The sequence below is a fragment of the Henckelia pumila genome, chromosome 4, assembly GCF_033568475.1.
Source record: "Henckelia pumila isolate YLH828 chromosome 4, ASM3356847v2, whole genome shotgun sequence".
Classification (NCBI taxonomy): domain Eukaryota; kingdom Viridiplantae; phylum Streptophyta; class Magnoliopsida; order Lamiales; family Gesneriaceae; genus Henckelia; species Henckelia pumila.
The window spans coordinates 40207601-40225045 of NC_133123.1; the positions used below are offsets into that span (position 1 = coordinate 40207601).

A 17445-nucleotide genomic window follows, 5' to 3' on the forward strand; every position below is an offset into this window, starting at 1 on the left:
GATTATCAAGTCTGGATAATCACAAAGTAAAGATTCTCTTCTTTCATTTGGGATCCCGAGGATAAAATATCACCAACTCACCGACTCTCCCGATCGAGGTGGATGGTGCATATTTTACTCCTCTAGACTCTAGGCACCTATAGAGAGTATTTCTTGACAATTGATAAAAATCTGCTAACCAATGTCACTCAACTATGGTCCACAAAACATCTAACTCTTTTGGTCCTCTCTTGCCCGCAAAACAAAGATAATTGGCTCAATATGAATGCGATGCAAATCAAAATAAATCAATCAAGTTCACACCAATAAATAAACATGCAGTATGTGATTTTTGGGACTCGAGAATAAGTCGAACTCGAGTATTCAACCCCATTCAATTCAATGTCGTCTTTTACCTTTCAAGTTCGTCGAGGATTCCAATCTGAAAATAATAACGAACTCAAATAAATAATCAATCGAATCACAACAAATCAAAACAAAGAAAATCAATCAATATATCATCTTCAACTCTCGAATCGATTCAACTTCAAAGTTTATTCCAAACCCGAATCGTCAAACCAAGTCTGAAAATGAAGAATATACGGATTCGATATCAATCTACCAAATCAATCAAACTCGGAAATCAAACCGAAACAAAACAACCGATAATCCAAACTCGATTTCGCCGGCATAACGGCTATAAACGGTCAAACCAAAAATCATCAACATCATCAAACCATTCCAAACAACTCATATCATCTTCCAAACCATCAAAACACAATAAATCCAACCAAAATCATAAGACCCATTTTCGAAATTAACCTCCAAAAATAATATAAAATCCAAACTTCGCTCTTTTTCCGAACCGACTTCGAATAGACGATCTATGCTAGCTCAAGAACAACATACTCCAAGATTATCAAATTCTGACAACCCAACAAAAATCAAAGTTCGTGGATCGTAGCAAAACTTACGTTAAAACGATTCCCTCGTTGCGGTGATCGTGAATCTCAACTCGAATCTGAAATCTGACGGTCGGATCGAGCGAATCGAACGAAGCAAAAGCTTGAGAAATCGTCCATGGCTTTCTCTCGGTTTGTGCATGGGGGAGAGGGGAGGAAGAAGTGATGGGTGATGGAGGGAGGTAGGGTAGAATAAAAGAGATAAGTCAAGGCTTTGACTTGGTCCAAACCCATCAATTGCAACTCGGTCCCTGAAACTCCAAATTAAATCGATTCAATCCCGGCTCAAATAATTCCTTTCAATTCAATTCTAGTAATCTAATAAATTCCACTAATCCCAAAATAATTAATTTCAGGGCCTTACACATCGTGTCCATCTATGACAAACCATCTATGGAGTTTGAATCCAGAAGACAGGTAGAGGAAGAAATCATGAAGTATTTGAATGATGACCATGTTTATGTGATAGCCATTTGCGGTGTAGGAGGAGCCAAAAGACAATCATGACACGGAAAATTGTGAACAGAGTGAGAAACAAAACTATGGAATAAATGAAACGAAAGTCAGGGATTTTGAGTTTTTACAATGTGTGAATGACAAGTGATGTATTCTGTTAGTTTTAACTCATGATTAGACGGATGACCAAACCGAGAACTTTTATGAAACATTTGGGACGAAACCTAGAACGTAAAAATATTTAGTACTGAACCGGGAATTTTTGGGAAACATTTGGGACGAAATCGGGAACGTAAAAACATATAGGACTGAACCGAGAACGTGTCCTAACATTTAGAACTAAACCAAAAATATGTCTAAACATTTAGGACTGAACCGGGATTTTTCCAGACATGTTATATCGATACACAAATCTATATCTATCTATATATAAAAGCAAACAAGTTTTCCAAAAAAGAATCTTCAATTTTCTCGCTCAAAATAATTTAATTTAAATAATATTATCAATAAAGAAAAGATATATATATATATATATATATATACATCATTATTTTTTTTCTATAACATTCTTTGGATAATTTAAAAATATCTCATGATTGTCTCTTCGATTTTTGTGCAACTACCCTAATAAAATCTTATAAATTATGAGATGTCTATTGGAAAAAATTATCAATAAACATTAAAAATAACTCAATAATAAATAACTTAATCATTTTTATTATATATATTAAATATTATTAATAACAAAACTTTATAATATCAATGGTTAATTGGAAATAATTTATCAAATGCTTGCGTCTTCGATTTTTGTGGAGTCTACTAAAAAACGTAATTTCAATATAATATTTATTAGTGCACATTTAAAAAAACTTCAAAACATAACTCTATTTTTTTTTACATTATTTATTTATATATATATACATATGCAGAAAGTTAAAAAAGAAAGCTGGATTTTTTTCCGCCTAAAACTCATTACTAAAAGTGAAAAACCGTAATTATATAAAAAACGAATAATCTATGTGTGAAAAATATATTTAGTCATTAATAAAAAAAATATTATGAGATAACAATAAATTCAAATGTTGGCTTTTAAAAAGATGAAAAGCAATTCCGAGATAACAATAAATTCAAATTTTGGCTTTAAAAATATGAAAATAATAAATTCATTTATTAAATTTTAATTTGTACGATGATACACAATGGCACAAAAAATATTCAATAACAGATTTAAAAAATTGTTACACAAAAAAAAGCCAAAAATATATAAAATCGTATTTTAAAAACACAGAATCCCTTTTACGAGATAATAATAAATTTAAATTTTATACTCATTTTTTAGATTATATATTCAACGACATATTTAATAATATTACGTAAAGATAATGTTAAATTTAAATTTTATAAACGATATAATTTCTTTTGGGATGATATATCTAACAATATATTTTAAAAAAATTTATACAAATAAGACCGAAAAATATTTATCATAATTAAAAAAACAGCAGAATTCAATCTCTTTTTAGATGTACATATAATTTTTTTTTACGTAATACGACCCAAAAAATATAACAAAATACTTAAAAAGCAGCAAAATCCTTTTACGAAATAATGTTGAATTAATTTTTTTTTTAACAATATAAGTCATTTTTAGATTATATATTCAACATCAGATTTAAAACAATGTCACGCAATAAGACAAAAAAATATTAGCATATTTAAAAAATAGCATAATTCTTTTACGAGATAGTATTAAGTTCACATTTTTCAAACATCATAATTTATTTTTAGATAATATTATGAGATTTTTTTATTGTAAAAATTACCAAAAAATATATAATACTATTAAGTTAATATATGTAATTGTATATATCTTTGGTTTTGCCCTCCTCTCTTGTACTTTCTTTTTATTCTAATAAACAGGTAGGGGTCTGCCAAACCCCCCGTCATAACAGACGGTTTTTTGGAAAAAAAAAACAAATAAAAATATGTAATTGTATATATACAAAATAGTTTTAAAAATTTATAATAAATTTTTATATAAAAAATAATTTTTTTTGTAATCTTAGGTTAATGAAAAAAACAAATGGCTATTAATTTTTTAGTTTAATGTGAAAATTGGGCGAAAGGCATAATAAAATATACAAATATAACATTAGAAAATAAAATATTAAAATAAGACAAATCTAAAATAAATTGGTGTGTAACGGCTTTTTTAAAAAAAATATTATAAAATGTCAAATAACTTATTTCGACATCCTAAAACTGTTTTAAAAAAAATTTGTCAAAAAAATTTAAAGAGCATATAATTTCCGCCAAACACTCTTTAGTCCCAATGAATTTCAATTGATTCCAATATTTTAAAATTTTGAAATCTATTGTGATTAGTTTAATTGTAGTGTATGAATTTGATTTTTAAAAAAAATTTATGTACAATGAAGATACATTTAAATTCATAGATTTCAAGTCATTTAATCAAAACTCAACCTTAATTTATTTGTATTTTAATTATTTATTCAAGCATTCATATTTACTAATTTTTATCAATTTATTTGTATTTTAATTATTTATTCAAACATTCATATTTACTATTTTTTATCAATAATTACGTAAAAATAACAATCTATGTATCGCATATTTGAAATACTAGTATTATACTATTATATCATAATATATATTGGCTTGTGGAAGAAAATTATAATACTAGCCTAACTTTATTTAGCATAGTTGAGATATTTATGCATCCCGGGAGACTTGAAGTTGCACAAGTTCGGCCAAGATCTTGTTACAAATGCAAGCAGGAAACATTAATTAATTTCAAAAACATCAAATCCCACAAATCTCCACTGGAATGAACATCTGTGCTCTTGGATCATTCATCATTGTTCCATCAAACTTTCAACCGAAACGTAGGAACCGCCATCAAGTGCTCGGCTCTAGCCACGACAAGTCCGAATTCCTCGGTCATGTCTAGTTCTTCGGGCAGCATACCATTAGGCAGCTTCAGATCAAAGCAGTGAACTAGTTGTGCAACGATTAGTCGAACTTGGATGAGTCCGAGTTGCAATCCAGGGCATCCCCTCCTGCCTGCCCCGAAGGGAATAAGCTCAAAATGTTGCCCCCTAACATCTACATCCTTCCCCACAAATCTCTCCGGAATGAACTTCTCTGGATCACTCCAGGAACTCGGATCACGTCCGATTGCACGTACGTTGATGATTATCCGCGAGTCTTTCGGTATATGGTACCCGCCAACCTCACAATCTTCCATAGAGTAGTGAGGTAACAACAAAGGCGCGACCGGGTGTAGGCGAAAGGTTTCTTTTACAACCATATCTAGGTACTTCAGTTTCTCCAAGTCCGATTCCTCTACCATCCTTTCCAATCCCACCACTTCTTCCAACTCTTGCTGAACTTTTTTCATTGCTTGGGGATTTTGTAGGAGCCTCGAAAGTAGCCACTCGATTGTTGAGGCCGCGGTGTCCATTGAAGCTGCAAGCATGTCCTGCATAGGAAATTTAGTACTGACAATGATTATTTCCCTCAATATGCATGGAACACCACTTGTGCCAAAAGTTCGAGCTGCCTTTTAAGGCCATCTCACATTAGTTTTTTTTTTCTAGAAATTTTAATTCTAAACCAGAGGAAATGGGGTAATAAAGTATAGTACCAGCATCATGGCCTTAACATGGCCGCGATCGAACTGAAACTCTGTGTCTCCAGATTCCATAATGGACATCATGGTATCAACAATGTCTTTAACCTGCCCGCGATCGCCGGCCTTCACATGATCATCGATTACCCTCTCGAAAAAATCGTCGAACACTTTCGCCACCGCCCTCATTCTTTTCGTCAATCCTTGAAGATCAAGAATCCCAAGCAGAGGGAAGTAATCCCCAAGATTTGGAAGTGCTGCCAATTTCATCCCTTCTTGTATCACAACTTTGAACCCTCTCTCGTCGATGTCTTTATCCTCGTACTTCTTGCCGAACACCATCCGACAACTCATCTCCGCGGTGAGGGACGAAACCATAGCACTGAGATCAACAGCAACAGCTCCTGATCTCCGAGATTCTTCTTTCACTGCCTCGATAAAAAGGCCAAGCTCTTCCCTCCTCATGGGTTGGAATGAGTTGATTTTAAGATTACTGAGGAGCTCTAGAGTGCAGAGCTTACGCATGTTTCGCCAGTATGCGCCGTATTTCCCGAAAGACAAGTTCTTTTGATCCCAAGACATGTATTTAGCAGCCTCGTGTGGAGGTCTGCTGGCGAACACGAGATCATATGTCTTGAGGAAAAGCTCGGCGGCTTTCGCGGACGAAACCACGATGTTCGACACGAATCCGAACTGCAAGTACATGATCGGACCATGTTGTTTGGCTATTGTTTCCAAATCTTGATGCGGGTTCTTGCCTATCATATGAAGATGTCCCAAGATAGGAAGTCCTTTGGGACCCGGAGGCAGCTTCTTCTTTTTCTTTGTGTACATATGAAGCAAAGGTGCAGATATGCATGCTACAATTGTCATGATCCATATCCAAGAAACACCCATTGCAAAGTTTAGCAAACAAATTAAGAGTACTTTGGAAAATATTGTAGCAATCTTTTGAGTGTGTTTCTGTATATTTAAAGCCATAATTTGATCACCAAGATACTCGGTGTCGCTTTCGAGTTGCGAATGGAATATCTATTATAAAATTTGGGAGATAAAATCAATATCTCTCTTAGTTTCTTGTTTCGGCGATAACTTATTTTTAGATATTACGATTTCGTTTAAATATGTACTTTAAAAACGTTTTTAGTGTTTTATAAATAAAAAAACTTAAAGTATGTGTTTGAATATAAAAGTTTTGTAAAATATTTTTGAAAACTATTTTTTAAAAAGTGTTTTCCAATTTAAAGAACACTTGAAGATGTTTTTAGATGTCAAAAATGAACAACATGACTTATGAAGTGTTAAAATGTTTTTATAGAATAGTTGTCCAAACACATATTTATTCTTTAAATAAATTTAAATTTGTTTTATAAAAAAATTTAAAATTTTTTTTTTATAAAAACGTTTTATGAAGCCAACATTGTTACTGATTTAATGGAACAAATATAGGAGGCAGATTTTTTTTGTGGCTTGGAGTTATCAATCTAAAGTAAACAATTGGACCAATGTAAAGTTAAATGCTTTTATAATCAACAGAGATTGATTGAGACGTGAATGATAGGGAAATATTCTAGAGAGGACAAATATGTCAACCGAACACATAAAACAGTGATGAGTGATATATATATTTTTTTCCAGTTTCTTTTGAAGTTAAAATCAACTCTATCCCGGTCTGATAAATTAATATCGTAAAGTAGCTAAGAAACCAAACTATATTGACAAATAAACATTAAAATCCAGTTGATTTTTAGGTGTTCGAACAATGATCTAACAAATCAAAAACCTGGAAAACAAGATGAAAAACCAGCCCAACGATAGCATAATCCACCTCTAAAATCCAGGATCTTTGGTCACTATGTATGAACGAGTGAAAAGGTTCATATTTTGTACAAATATATTTAGTTTGTTACCTATTTAAAAAATGGTGTCCCTCTATACGCAAATTTAAATATTTCCGATTTTTAAAAGTTTTTTTTTTTCAAAAAAACATTTTTTCCGAAAGATAAATATGATGATTCAACAATGATAATGTGATTGAGGTGATCTATTGAACAAAGAAATGAGTGTTGGGGTATATTAAAAACGCATAAGAATAAGGGTATATTAGGGATTTTAAAAAACAAACAATGACACTATTATATGATCTCTATTATGATTTATGACCAACTTTAATATAAAGTAGTACGTATAAGTATAAGATAAGAAAGTCGAAATTTGAATCCTAACTTTCAGTGCATGTATCCTCTCATTTTCTTTTTATTTTTTTTATTTTTTAAATCATATCCTCTCATTTTATTGTAATTTTATGTAGGAAAAATAAGTTTTTTGGTCCATTAACTTTTTCATGTTTTGATTTTGATCCATTAACTTTTTCGATGTGGGTTTTGGTACACTAACTTTGCATTTTCAGTGTTTTTTGGTCCAACTGCATGCGTGTCAACTTTTGATTGGTCCAAAATGATGACGCGGACCAATGAGAAGCTGACACGTATGCAGTTGGACCAAAAAACAATAAAAATGCAAAGTTAATGTACCAAAACCCACATCGGAAAAGTTAATGGACCAAAATCCAAAGAGTGTAAAGTTAATGGACTAAAAAACTTATTTTCTCTTTTATGTATTGCAAATTTCAACCATGTGAGCTGATTCCGTGTCAACCATGCCAAATCAAAATTTCTCACTTGAACAAGTTTTCCGCGTCATAAATGGCTAAGAACAAATCTATTGGATTAAATTATTGAGTGTGATCGGTTAGAATCCCAATTTTATTAAATATTAACTTGAGCCCAAGATACAAGGGCCCAAGCCCATTAAGCACTTCTAAACTCTATAAATAGATGAGCGTCTCCATATTCAAGGTACATTCTCATTATTCTCTCCAACTTGAGTTTTCTTATTTTGAGAGGTTATCTTTGTGCTCTTGGCTGACTTGAGCGTCGGAGTGCCTACGCTGGGGAACCGCCCGGCGCCTCTGACATTTGTTTGTGACGCAGATGACGATCCACGAAGTTTCAGTTTACTCTACAGAGTTCACTTTACGCTATGTGTTTACCTTACGTTGCAAGGTTCACCTTACGCTACATGTTTACCTGACGCTGCAAGGTTCACCTTACGCTACGTAACTGCTCTACGTTGCAAGGTTTAGCCTAAAGACCTTACGTACCAGTATTTGTAATTTTTGGCTACATCAAAGTGCAACTCCAACAAAAACAAAAAAAAAAAAACAACAACAACAACAACCACCACCACCATTGAGGAGTGAATGAAGAGAGAGACTGAATTCGAAAACAATAAACAGTTAAAGCAGGGATGATTTAAAGAGTGTTTACAAAAGATTATAATTTGTATAAACATCAAATTTATAAATTATAAAAAAGTTAAGAAAAATTAAAAGTTGGTAGTGTTTGGAAACAAATATGAAAATCTAAAAATCAAAGTTGGGTAGTGTTTGATAAATAAGTGGTTAGAGTGATTTTAACATTGACTTTTTTATTAGAATCACTTTTGGAAAATCATAACCACTATATGACTAGTTTTTAGATTTCAATTAAATTAAGCATAAGTAACACATAATTTGGGTTTAAGAAACACACAAAAGTGATTTTTTAAAGTCAAAATGACAAAATCTAACAATTATTTTTTTTTAATGATTGCAAAACTCCATATAGAAAATAGTTTTTTTTTTCCACTAATTTATTCGATTTTTAATTTTAATTGTCTAAGTTTTCAAATTTTGATTTTGATATATTGAATTTTAATTTGGCGTTATTTTGATACTCATATTTTGTGAAAGTTTTATTTTTGTCAAAGTTCTCATGCATGTTTTGTCAAAATATTGACCTATATAATATGTTTTGCCCTCAAATTCAACAAGAAACGTATTTAGATTTGCTACGCTATCATTATTCAATATTTAATTGTTAAATTGAGATTTATTAATTTATTTACTATAAATAAACAATTTAGTGGTCTAACTGAGTAGCTGCAAGCCTGCAACTAGAGCGGAATGGGTCGGTTGAACTCACAAAAATTAAAAATTAAAAACAATAATAAAGAAAAATAAATAATCATTATAATTAATTAAAATTTTCATTTCATAAATTAATATTCATAAAAATATCAATATAATTTCTATTTATTGATTTCACATTGTGTACATTTTATACAAATTAATTAATACAAGAAATTCATAAATTTCATTAAAAAATCTATATCATCAACATAAGTACACAATGTAAAAAAATTTATTTTTCTTCCAGACCCGTGGGCCAACTCAAGCCCGTATTCGGTTGGTTCACGACCTGCACGGGTTGCCCTGTCTAGACATACCTTTAATTTTAAGTTGAAAAATTTTAAACTCAACCTATTAAGATTATGAGATGAAGTGAGTCGATCAGACGGACTTAAACTAAATTAACGGCTGTAAAAGTAGCTAATATGTGGTAGATTGAGTTTTATTATGATGACATGCAACTTAATGGATTAGCAAAATATACTATTTGCTTGATTGAGCTCAAATGATTACTATTAAAAACTTAGCGGGCTTTAAGCCCAATGTATATATGGGTTTCAGAAAATATATATATATATTCTATGCATTATCTTATATATATATAAAAAAATAAAACACCCCTTAATAACTATCTTGGTGTGATCACTATGAATCATTCAAAAGTACTTGTCATTCAGGAAAAAAAAAAGATTATTTTTAAAATTTAATTGTTCCCAAAAAAAACTTCTAAAATTTTTGAAATAAATGATGATTTTTTCTTTTAAAAAAATAATGAGTCTGACTTTTTTTGCATATATTATATTGCAGACATAACAGGTTTAAAAAAAATAATGAGTCTGATTTTTTTTGCATATATTATATTGCAGACATAACAGGTGCTACCATTCCCACTAGTATGTTTTAAGGCACCACTTCTGTTGTGATGTGATAATGAAATATCGGATAGTAATGTAGAGATATAGATAAGACACTGCTTAACCAGTTGTTCTTAATTCGAATGGTTCAATGAATGTATATATAGAAAATCAACTTTGATCGACATCTAAATACAATAAAAAAATTTAATTTGAGAGTTGAGCAATATTTATTGTCGGGTGCAATAATTGGAGAACTAGGGATCGTTTTGGGTTTGTGTAGTGATAGAGACACGAGTATTTTTATTAGGGCTGACATACCGTACCGAAATACCGGAATTTTGGTGTATCGTATCGAAATTTTTTCGATATATAGACATTTTTTCGGTATCTATACGGTATCAATATAGATTTTCTTCGAACCAAAGTTTCAAAATTTTATTATCGGTATCGGTATGATTTTTTTTCATACCATTTGGTGATATCCTAGTAAGATACCCCGGGTGGCTATACCCCCGGGTGATACCCTACAACCCGGGTGGTCGGGACAGCGGAGCAGGTCCTAACCCGACTATCTTTAGAGAGTGTGGTGATATCCTAGTAGGATACCTCGGGTGGCTATACCCCCGGGTATCAGGAGTATCTCGGATGATGATATAACCCAGGGAGTCTAAGCAATTGGGAGACCCCGGGAGGTCTGGGGAGAACTCGGGTAAGAGCAAAAGAAAGCAAAGCTAGGGGGCCCAAGTTTTCTTTATTCTCAAGGCCAGGAAGCAGCCACGTCTGCTTAGAATGTGTCAGGATCAAATCCCCGACCAAATCATTATGGACCACGCTCCAACGAAGTGAGCTCTTTCCTTAAACTACGGAATGTCTAAATCACACGTGATGGCCGTCCCATCACCTTAAAAGCCGTCAGTTAGCCCATACCCAGTAATCATTGAAGGCCCAAGCGGGCCATTATAAAAGCTAAGGGAGGGTTGGATAATTGAGAAGGGACTCACTCTCTCAAATATATTACTCGCCCCGGGTAGTCATTTTATGATAATCGCATCACCAATATTTGTAGTATTTGGAATAGTGTTTGTCATATGAGAATTTATATAGGGGAAAATATAAGCAATGTGATTGAAAGATTTTGATTAAAGAAAAGTGGCAACTGGCTTTTAGTATTTTGAATGGAAGGGTTATATTGCTTGCTATTGAAGAGAAGTTTACAGTTACCATCTTTTAGATAGAATCAATGGAATGATTGAGGAATTGTACGAGCATGAATTTGATAGTTTATTTTCTTGTCAGGTGAGTCACATCCGAAAGCATGAATATTAAATGAATAATATTCTATGAATTTAGGGGGTTAGGACAAAAAATGCTGAAACAATATATATGTATATACGTGTGCACATGCGTGTGTGTTATTACTATCTTATTAAAGAAGAATATAACTTGGTAATCAAACTAAAATTAATTTGATGAAGCCAAAGATAAAACATCTAAATTACCCTTCAAAATGTTAAACAAAAAACAAATATATATTTATAAATATATAAACAACAACAATAAATATTTGATTTTAACAACACGTGCAATATATATATATATATATATATATATATATATATATATATATATATATATATATATTTTAACCTTCATGTGCACATGCTCTTCTCCATTTTTCGTGCCTCTATTTTAATTTTAAATTTAAATATGTTAGAAATAAAAATATAATTACAACAACAATAAATATTTGATTTTAACAACACATGCAATGATGTAACTAGTATATATTTGTGTGTGTATATATACATATACAAGTTACTTATAGATGAAAACCAATATTTTACAAGTTACATAATTAAAATAAAAAAAACAGACACCAACTTAAGAGACTAAATTACTATATCGCAGATTGGTCACAGATATCGCAACTAATTACTCGTTCAATTATAGTTTTGGTCCAATAAATTTTCAAATTTTGTTATTGATATATTAACTTTTAATATTCGGCTATTTTGATTCAATTGTTAATGTGGCATTGAAAAATAAGAATCTAACATTGAAAAATGCTCATGTGACATTAATCCAATAAAATAATTAGTGTACAAAACAAAACTTTGAATACTTTAATAGAAAAAAAAAAACCAATATTATACAAAGTTTTGGTCCATCGTATTTATTTTGTTACATATGTTATCAAATACACATTTTTTAAATTGGATAATGCTATATGTACATATAGAGTCTTATATAGAGGGTTACATACACTTAAAAAATTATCTAAAAATTCTTTTAAAATTTTTTTCTTTTCAACCTATAATTATTTGTCTTGCCCAAAAAAACCTTTCACTAAAATATTATTTTTATTTTATTCCTTACTTATCGAATTAATTTTATCGAGTTCAACAAAAGTCATTATTTTATAAAATTTTAAAAAATAATTATGAAAAATATATATTTTTTACGGAGTTCAAAAAAATAATAATTGATTGTTTTTTATAGTAAATATATTTTAAAATTTTTAAAATTTAAATTTCAAATTTAAATCATATATAAACTAGATTTTATCATTATTTATTTAAATTAAAATATATTAATTATTATTATGTGTAATAATTAATATTTTGTTGAAAAAACAAAATAAAAAATCAAATCATGTAGTTTTGGGTTGATCGGATTATTCGAGTTTGGACCGATCGCTATTGATTTATTCGGGTTTAGTTTGAAAAAAATTTAAAAAAATTTGTACTTATTTATAGAATTAAGAAATATTTAATATATTTTTATATATTGGATGTTTGGAAAAAAATTATTGTATATTGTATCATAGATTTTCAACATATAATAATTATTTTGTAAAACATTGAATTATAAAAATAATTTCTATTTTGTGTAATAAGTATATTTTAAATTTCGTACAATTAAACTTTCAAATTTAAATTACATAGAACTATATAAGTGAGATTTTGTTATTATGTATTTAAATCAAAGATTATTATTATGTGTATTTAATTATTTTGTTAAAAATAAAATATTTTGGGTTCAACCCGAACCCTAAAACATCAATCTTAGTCCGATAATTTTTCAGTCAACTTGAGCCGGGTTCAATTTTAACACTCCTAAAACTGCATAATAAATAATAATATTAATAATAATAATAATATTTTTGTTAAGAGTTTTTTTTAGCAAGACAAACAATTAAAAATAAATTATTTTTTAAAAAAATTGATATACTTTCCTGCCTAATTTATAAGAGGTGTAATCGTAGGACTTTATATACACATGGCATAATCCTTTTAAAAAACAAAAAACACCAAAAACAAAAAACACCTGTTATTCTTCTTCTCTCCTCCGACCGTTGTGTGTTCTCCGCGCCGCCTTACGCTTCGCGCCTGCCCATCGTTTTCTCCGCCGTTAATCAGTCGTCCGACCATCGCTCCAAAAGTTTTGGTCGTTTGGCTTCTATTTGGAAACTTCATCTGCGTGTCTTCTGCCTTCTATCCGGGACTCGGAAACTTCGTACGGATCTGGTGTTGTTCGCGGTGGGTTTTTCTTTTTTTTGCGTTAACAGGCGTCGGTCTCCTTTGCGCCGAGTAGATATGGTGTTTTTTGTGGCGGTGATGGTCACCTGATTTCCATCTGGTGGTGTTAGTGGTGGGTTCTTCTTTTTTTGCGTCAACACGCGGTCTCCTACGCGCCGTGTAGTGTAGATCTAGTGTTGCTCGTGGCATGCTTTCCGTCTCCGAATCCGTATCAGTTTCTCGTCGCAAGAGCAGGATGCGACGCCACCAACATGGAGACTCGGATAAGAGGAAGATATCAGAGGAAGAAATTGCCGAATACCTAGCGAAAATGGCGCAGAAAAAGGCTGCGAGAGTTTCTAAAAAATTGAAGTCCCAGACCATCTCTGGATATTGCAACGATTCAAATCCTTTTGGTGATTCTAATCTTAACGAAAAATTTGTATGGCGAAAAAAGATTGTGCGCGACGTTAATCAAGGAATGCTGCCATTAGACGAGTTCTCCTCCATCAAAGCGGAGAGGAAAAAGCAGAGAGAAAGAATGGCCGAGATTGAAAAGGTCAAAAAAAGGAGGGAGGAAAGGGCTGTTGAGAAAGCACGACATGAGGAAGAGATGGCACTGTTGGCAAGAGAGCGTGCTCGAGCTGAGTTTCAAGACTGGGAGAAGAAAGAAGAATAGTTTCTTTTCGAGCAAAGTAAATTCCGGTCCGAGATTCGGATACGTGAAGGTCGCAATAAACCAATTGATATTCTCACCAAACATCTTGAGCCTTCACTAGATGATTTTGAGATATTAGAGCTAAATGAACCATACATGGTTTTCAAGGGTTTGACTGTAAAAGAAATGGAAGAGCTTCACGAAGACATTAAGATGCACCTTGATTTAGACCGAGCAACTCCTACCCATATTCAATATTGGGAGGCACTTGTGGTTGTTTGTGAATGGGAACTAGGTGAAACTAATAAAAGGGATGCCAGAGTGCGAGCAGAGCAACTACCAACAGAGATTACAGGGGAAGAAGAAAGGGGTTTGCATGCGAGCATTGAAGCAGATGTTAAGGATCTTTTGCAAGGAAAAACCTATGGTGAACTAGAGGCCCTTCTATCCCAGATTGAGTCCCAAATGCGATCTGGGACTGCCAAGGTGGTGGAGTATTGGGAAGCCATTATTAAACGTCTTCATATTTACAAAGCAAAGGCTTGTTTGAAAGAAATTCATGTCAAAATGCATTTGGAGCGACTTCATGAAGCACCAACACCAAAGCAAAGGCTTGTTTGAAAGAAATTCATGTCAAAATGCATTTGGAGCGACTTCATGAAGCACCAACACCGCAATGTAAACGATTCTGAAATTCTTGATGAGATCCAAGATGAAGAAGCAGAAGGAGCTTATTCCCCACAGTTGATATTGCATGGTGTTGAGACTACTGAATATGCGATTGAGCCTGAGGAGGACAGAATGATTCTGGAGAAGAAACGTATTGCTGCAGTAAAGGAAGAGAGGCGTATCCATGAGAACAATGCCTTGAAAGCCATGGGAGCCACCGAGGAAGCTGGCGATGCTGTATTTGGCTCAAATAATGAAATTAACCTGCAGCTTGATTCCCAGGTGGTGTACTGGTGGCATGATAAATACCGTCCAAGAAAGCCAAAATATTTTAATCGCGTCCACACTGGGTACGAGTGGAACAAATACAACCAAACTCATTATGATCATGACATTAATCGGCCTCCCCCCCAATATAGTGCAGGGATACAAGTTCAATATTTTTTACCCAGATCTTGTTGACAAAATAAAAGCTCCAACTTACACCATCGAGAAAGCTGACGGAGATAGCTGTATGATTAGGTTTCATGCTGGGACCCCCTTATGAAGATGTTGCATTCCGTATTGTCAATGAAGAATGGGAGTACTCGCACAAGAAGGGCCGGGGTTCAAGTGTACATTTGAGCGGGGAATCTTACATGTCTACTTCAACTTCAAACGCTACCGCTATCGTCGGTGATGAAACTTCTTACTTGATATTCTTGATCTGTTCATGTGCTCTTATAAATGTAAAAAAAAAGTTGAGTTTCACGAAAGATTGTCATCCTTCTTAGTAATTTAAATTTAGATTTTTAGATTTAGATGTTAAAAAAAAGAAACACATTTTTTAATATTAACAAAGAGTACTCCATGTGACGAGTCTAGGGGTGGAATAGGATCGGGATCCGTCCCGTAAATCCCGAATTTTTTTTTCATGTTTAAGATTTCGTTCAAAAAATAAAAAAATTTGATAATTTTATTAAATATACTATTTAGAAACATATATTTATAAATAAAAATAAATATTCCACTTAAAACATATAATATTAAAATATTTCGGATTATATTTCAAAGTTTTGTTAAAAGAAAAAATGTATTGTATAATTATTAATAAAATGTTCGGATATAAATCATACAATTACTAAATAAATTTTATTAAATAGATTGTCAAATTAATCTCTTGAGTCTTGTTCTACATATTTTTTCTAATTAGATAATTATAAATATTAATTAATTAAATTATTAATTTATTTTTTAAAAAAATATACAAAAATAAAATGGCATTTCGTGATTTTACAATTTGACCGTCCCAACAATAAAAATTATGCGAATTAAGCCACAATTAAGTGTTATATGAGTTGAAACCTAATAATATTTAGCTTATTATATTAATAAATTTATTAATAAAATATATTATTATATTATTTCGGGACGGATCGGGAATCCCGTCGGGATAAGGTTTTATTCCCGATCCCGCTCCCGATATTATTCGGGATGAGAAAAATCCCGAAAGTTCGGGTCGGGAAAATTTCGGGTATGGATTTTTTCGAGACGGGAATGAGATGAGATTCGGGAAGGATCGGAATTTCGGGAATTTTTGCCACCCCTAGTGACGACCTACATCGAGAAAGGTGAAGCACCATGTTAATTATTTTAAATAAATAATAATATAACAAGAAATAGTATATCTAGATGAATAGTTATGGGTTAGGTTTTACACTCCACTTGAAATTACATAACTATTTTTGATGTATTTTTTGAAAGAGTTTTTCTAAATAAAGTGGAGGTCGGATAATTTGATGATTTCAAGTGTAATATATAAAATATTATTTAATCATCGGTATACATATAACATCATCCATAACATAAAATACGCGGACAGATAGATAGATTATGGGTTTAATGCATACGGCCCCCTTGTAAATGTTCTAATTGGCTCATAACCCATCGTATTATTTTAAGTGGCTCCACGGTCCTCGCGTATTTGAAATATTAGCTCACGTGTCCTCGATCCATCATTTTTGTTTTGCACGCGCGTAAGATGCAGGTGGTGCTTGTATGTTACCCATATTTTTATATTCAATTCCTAAAATGCCCCTCCCCTCATTTATTTTATTCAATTATTCGGTTTTATTCTTATCTCCCTTCGTTGTCTTCTTCATTCTCACTTTACCAGTCAAAGCCATGGAATCCAAAGCTCCATTTAATTCAACCAAATTCACTACAAGAAAAATGCACAAACACAACACTTAAAAGACAACGCTTTTAGTGAAAAGTGTTGTTGTTTTTAAAAAGACAACGCTTTTAGTGAAAAGCGTTGTGGTTATATGTTTTTTATTAATCAAAGACAACGCTTTTTTTAAAAAGCGTTGTTATTCAGCGTTTTTTTGGGGTCAAAGACAACGCTTTTAAAAAGTGTTGTCTTTGAGCGTTTATTTCTCCATGTAGCACAACACTTTTTAAAAAGTGTTGTAGAAAATATATTATTTTTATTTAAAATAAAACATAAAAAAATAATATTCCCAAATCCCCAAATCAGACTTCTCCCCCTTCTCGATTACTTCTCCCCCTTCTCGATTACGATCCCTTTCTCTCCTTCTTTCAACGCCGACGCTCCTCAACATCGACACTCCCCAACACTGCCGATCCGGCAGCTCCATCCGATCCCTTTCTCTCCTTCTTCTCTCTTTCAGTAATTTTTCT

The 17445-nt window shown here is 32.1% G+C and overlaps 1 protein-coding gene and 2 pseudogenes across 1 annotated transcript; 2 read left to right on the plus strand and 1 right to left on the minus strand.

Moving 5' to 3' along the window:
• Nucleotides 1–4097: 4097 nt before the first annotated feature.
• On the minus strand, nucleotides 4098–5946 carry LOC140865338 (cytochrome P450 71AU50-like). The gene is made up of 2 exons (XM_073269944.1): nucleotides 5065–5946; nucleotides 4098–4899 (listed from the first exon to the last, which is right to left on the minus strand). Exons 1-2 carry the CDS (start codon nucleotides 5944–5946, stop codon nucleotides 4285–4287), a joined length of 1497 nt encoding a protein of 498 aa, XP_073126045.1. The 3' UTR covers nucleotides 4098–4284.
• A 7063-nt stretch (nucleotides 5947–13009) lies between these two features.
• On the plus strand, nucleotides 13010–14880 carry LOC140865983 (splicing factor Cactin-like; annotated as a pseudogene).
• Nucleotides 14725–15442, plus strand: LOC140865984 (splicing factor Cactin-like; annotated as a pseudogene).
• Nucleotides 15443–17445: the final 2003 nt, after the last annotated feature.